Source organism: Eurypyga helias, unplaced genomic scaffold (genome assembly GCF_000690775.1).
Source record: "Eurypyga helias isolate BGI_N326 unplaced genomic scaffold, ASM69077v1 Scaffold48471, whole genome shotgun sequence".
Classification (NCBI taxonomy): Eukaryota; Metazoa; Chordata; class Aves; order Eurypygiformes; family Eurypygidae; genus Eurypyga; species Eurypyga helias.
The window spans coordinates 1-5,325 of record NW_010231108.1 but is presented as its reverse complement, the minus strand read 5'-3'; the positions used below and the strand labels follow the sequence as shown (position 1 = coordinate 5,325).

The window sequence follows — 5,325 nt, the reverse complement described above, 5'->3', positions numbered from 1 at the left end:
TTGGCTGCCTAACAATGTTTTTTTAATTAGAAGAAGACAAAAAGTGTCTGAAAAATGTAACAGTGGGTTGCCTTTTTTCATCAATTCAAAAAAAGAAAAATTCTGCTGGAACTGAACCATACTATACCAGGTAGTAAAGTTACTCTGAAGTATAAGTGGCACACTGGTGAAGTAACAGGCTCAGATAATTTTTTGTTACGTGTTTGGTTCACTCTTTGCCTGGCACAGTCAAGGATTTTCAGTTATTGTAGAACGAGTAAGCATAAGGGTGAAAATGTGAAAAATGTGTGTGTTTACTTCTTTGCCACCATCTGAGAGATGAAGTTTCCTCAGGCTGTGATTTTAAAATCATAATTTTCGGTTGAATTGTTTGCAATGTCTGCTTTACACACCTTTGGAAACAGATAATATAACAAACACTAATGCTCCCTCTCCTTGATGAAGTGAGTATGACCCATCTTTTAATACAATACAATACTGTTAGAACAAGGTAATGGAACTGAATGGGGAGAACATGAGTCCCATTACTCTCCACATTTGCCTAAATCCTGCTTATCTGAAAGGTAATCCTGCCTCTGCCAGTTCACCCTGACTGTGGATAGTCCCAGGGATTCGGCCCAGGCCCATGTGCAGAAGGCTTTATCAGTAGGGGTATGCTGTATGGCAGGATGCTCTCAATCCAGGACGCTGATTATACTAGTAAAATTGAATGTTTGCCAGTCTAGCTTATTGTTCTTTCCCTGAATTTGTCCTGACAGAAGCAGGATTTTGCTGGTGTAACAGTGTTTATTTTGTGATGGAAGAAGGAGAACGTTGGCTTGTTGGTTTTTTTTTCAGACAGAGCGATGTTGGTCATAGGTAATGTGTCTTCATACATCGAAGTGATTTGGCAAAAATCTGTTATGTAGTCTTGGCCTTAACATGACGTCAGAGAGAGTAACTTGCGACCTGTCTATCCTCATCAGCATCAGTCCTGCTGCCTTCTAGGGCAGCCCAATTCAGAAAATTTTACAGTTGCTGTAGGCGGACTTAATATCTGTACAGTGGGCTGAGTAGAGCAGTCCTGGCTGTTCATTTTCAGTCACCAGAGACTGCATTGCAACAACTGCCTCTTCAAAGCGCTTTCCCCCACCAGGCAGCACGAGCCCGTTCTCTGCAGGCTCTTCTTAAGCCACGTCCCCTTTTATCTGTGAGCTGGTTCCCTCTAACACCAAGGCTGTTCAGAGGCAGGTATTACATTATAAGCTGAGCAAGATGGGTAGAGCGATATGACATCTGGATGCTGATGGCAGTGCAAGATGATGGATATAGTGCTGGTCTTAAAATCATTACGCTGTATCTTGAAAAGACTCAAATCTCTTTACTGGGAAGCCAGGTCCATTCAGAAGAAAAGTTTTAATGACATCTCATCAATGTATTTGCCCTTAAATAAAGATGCTGTTTCACAAAATAATTAAAAGCAAGTTTGGAATGGGGCTTTCTGTTTGGTGGTTTGTTGTCTTTTTATAAAATTGTTATACTTTTGAGGACATTTGTGAGAACTGCTCTTGTCTTGCTTGGTCAGAGTCCTACCGTTGTTTGTACCAGGTATAGTGAGCATGTTAGGGCTGTGGGAGAGGGCAAACAATTCATTTTTCTAAAACAAATGTAGTATGTTGGACCTTTAGATTTTTTTGTTTTTATCCTGTTGGTGAAAAAAACCCATGCTAAATATATGAAATGAATATAATTTTTTACCTTAAAGAAAGATCCAGTGTTGGATTTGTATTCTGTCTGCAAACAGTTAACATAAAACATCGCCTTTGAGAATATTGGACTGCTCATCCTCTCAGTGAAGCTAAGAGGAATTTTTTAATGTGTGACAGCACTGGGAAGCAAGACTTTTTCAGGGCAAGTACAATAAAATTCTAGCAGGTAATGCTCTTCATCAGAAAATACTTGTAAGAAAAATGCTGAAAAACATTCTTCTAGTTACACTATTAGGTAGATTTTATTTTTTTTTCTCAGTAATAGTGAGTGTACATACACACAAACCATGCCTAGCTCTGAATTGCTAGTTGCAAATGAGATTTTCCTGTCTGCTCGTGCACTCCTTATTATGTCTTTTTCAAGTGTAAGAAATGGATAAATGGATTTGATTTTTAAACAAGTGGTCTGATTGCAATTCCACCTCAGCAAAGAGCAGTCTCTACTGAGATGAGATGAAAATGCAGGCGGTCGAACAAAGGAGCCACAGAAAACTCTCCCTCTTGAAGAGCTCAATAGGCACATATTGAAAGGAGTTGACTACACCTCAGTCCCGTGTCTTGTGGGTTTGTCTTTGGGGAAACAAGGTCCGTTATGTTTTTTCTGATTGCAGCACTAGATGCTTTCTCGTGCTTCTCTACTGGCCATGCGGGGTGGAAGGCCAAATTTTGCTTTGTCATGACAAGCCCAGTTGGAGAGCTTTCTCCTAGTTCTCCTGAAACAGATTAAAGTGAATACAGACCGAGACAACGGGTAAACTATGATGTAAAGTTTATATACAAGAATATAACATTTATCTGGAGTATTTACAAGGTTAATTAAAGCAATATTTTACAACTCTTTCAGGTTAACCACTAGGTATATTACAGTTAGGCTACAGATGGTTTAATTTGCTAAAATAGTAAAAAAAAAAAAAAAAAAAAAGTTGTATTCAGACCAACCAGTTCCAAAACTCGTTCATTTTTTTCTGAGAGAGAGGGCTCAGACTTGTGGAAAATAAAATGTGTGAATGGTTAATATACTCTTACTGGTGCCTATGTATCACATGCAAGAGTCATAACATGACCTTTATAGTGTTAATATAGATGGCAAGCCATTTCACCTCGGTGAAAGAGTCATACCCACTGTGACGGGCCAGTCGCACGCACGGCTGTCTTCCTCTGCATCTCCTGCTTTTGCACAACAAACATGCACGTATACAGAGAAGCAGCAATATAAATGAACCAGCATTACCAAAAATGAAGAGGGAAATACCTCAGACCAAAGTCACAATTTGCAACCATAGGAAGAAAAAAAAAAAAAAGCTTTAAGCGAGATACTTTAATGCTTCCCAAAAATAGTCATGATTTTTTTTCTTATTACATTTTAACCTATGTACAAAAACAGAGGGCTCCCTCCCCTCTCGGGGAGCGGTCACCGCATCTCGTGCCCGTGGCAACTCGAGGCTTACTGGGGCTGAAGCAAGAAGGTGCGGGAGGCCCGGAGAGCTAGGGACAGAGGCGGATGAAGCCAAAGCCACTAACACTGCAGTTTGCGGATGCTGCGGGAGAAGCGCTTGAAAGCCCGCTGCCCTTTCTGCCACCGCTTCAGCGAGGTGATCACCAGTTCCCCAGCTTGCTTCTGCCCCATCACCAAGTAGGGGACGTTGATGTCGTTCATCTCATCGCAGGTACACTGCAGGCCACCTTTGAGCCAGAGGACGATCTTCCTCAGGTCCCGTTCCGTCAGCCCGTTCAGCTTGTAGATGGTTTTGCTCTTTGTTTCGGGGGTGATCTTGGTATCCCCATTGATGTAGGCAATCTCCTTCACTTTTATCTTCAAGGCTAATAGAGCGAGGGGAGGGGGAGGTGGGGAGAAGGAGAGAGATTGAGAGGTTTTTTCCCATTAGTGCACATAAAGAGGACCTGGGGAGGGAGGTGCTCTATTGCTAATTAAACTGTCAGGGCTGACAGAAGAGGCAGCAGGTGGCTCCATTTCTAAAGCCACAAAGGGCATGCAAGTCATTTCAGTTTGAATCAGCCTTAGGGTTGAGGGGTTTTGGGTCTCTTTTTCCTCTTCCTCCCCTCCCCCTCTTTTTTCCCTTCCTTTTTAAATTAATATTTTCTCCGGCTATTCTCTTGTTTGCAAACAGAGAGCAGGCAAGTTTGCTACGTTAAGCAATGCTCCAGGTTTTTGCCAGGAGAAGACGGTCCTCCTGAAACTACAGTTTGAAGGGGAGGTGGGGAAGCGAGTACCTAGACCTAATCTGAAACCTGATCTCTGCTGCGGCTGAAAACTTCTAAACTTAATTTATTAGGCTGGGGAGGATTTTAGGCAAACCTGTAAGGAAATGATATTTCACATGCATTGTTTTTTTGAAAGAATAGATCCCATAGAGGGCAAATTGGTCCAACAGCTGCATTCGATTTAGTAAAATAACTAGGAGAGGGGATGCAGGGCTCTGTAAGAATCTGTGGGGCATGTTTAGCTTTAGGAGGGTTTATCTGAGTGCAATTTGCCAGGCCAGAGCTATTGGTTGTTTTAGCAATTATGTCCCACAGTCATGGTTTCAGGTTTTGGGTGGTGTGGGGTTTTGTTGTTGTTGGGTTTTTTTGTTTGTTTGTTTTTAATAAAGACTTTTGAATTGTAGGTATTTATACTACAAATCTGTTTCCAGGTATAAACATTGACCTATTATAAAAGGATTGCCCTCCTTATTCCCTTTTTCTCTTGAAATGCTAATGTGTGGGTAATGTGCTGGTTCAGTTGCCTGTGTCCAAGGGGCTTTCTCGTCCTCCTCTAACCTCAGACCTTTCCATTAAGTTTGTATCTCCAGCTGCCTGTGCATTACCTTCTCTGTCCAATGATATACAGAGCTTTTCTTAATCTGCGGAGAGTCTTTCTTACGATACACGAGATGGGTCATGCAGCTCTCTGGTACGTGTAAACCAAGCTTTGCTCTACTTGTCCCCAGGCAATAGTCTGGATGAAAGATTCTTTTAGTTTTTGGGTTTTTTTTAATTATACTTTCTATTAGACTTGCCAGCAACATCCACATAAAAGACCACTGCTTGGAAACAGCAAAGGACTATAAAAAGGGCTGCTTCTTATTCCGAGGTGGAATTTTTGTGTTTTGTGACCCAACAGTTGGACGGGTCCATCTGTGGATAAGACAAAGACTTGCCTTTATTCGGGCACATCTCTCCCTGACTCCCCTGGGAGGTTTACCTGCTCCTCAACTCTCCGGTTGCAACCGAGAGGACTCCGCTTCCACTTACCGAAGTCATTCTTGCAGAGGTTTTCCACGATGTCGTTATCGTCTTCGTTCTTGTTTTTGCAGGCATCGCAGACCTTGGGTGCTGGAAACGGAAGGGACAGTCCCCGTCAGGCTCGGGGCGAAGGGAACAGCAGGTGGCGTTGGGAACCCTTCGGGAAACGCCGGTTTTCCATCCCTCGATGGGGGGACCGGCCCCGGCGCTGTGACGCGCCTCACCTCGCTGCAGGCGGGCACGGTGTGCGTTTAACGACGCACCGAGACCAGGGGTGATGGGGCTTTCATGAGGGAAGGAGCATCAGAGCGGGGGGCGCACGACACGAAAC

The 5,325-nt window shown here is 43.1% G+C and overlaps 1 protein-coding gene across 1 annotated transcript; it reads right to left on the bottom strand.

Moving 5' to 3' along the window:
- Positions 1 to 3,054: 3,054 nt before the first annotated feature.
- LOC104516566 (secreted frizzled-related protein 2) lies at positions 3,055 to 5,084 on the bottom strand (the record flags this gene model as incomplete). Its single annotated transcript, XM_010160937.1, has 2 exons — positions 3,055 to 3,569; positions 5,004 to 5,084. Coding segments are annotated over 2 exons (386 nt in total), but the record flags the coding sequence as incomplete, so codon positions are not given.
- Positions 5,085 to 5,325: the final 241 nt, after the last annotated feature.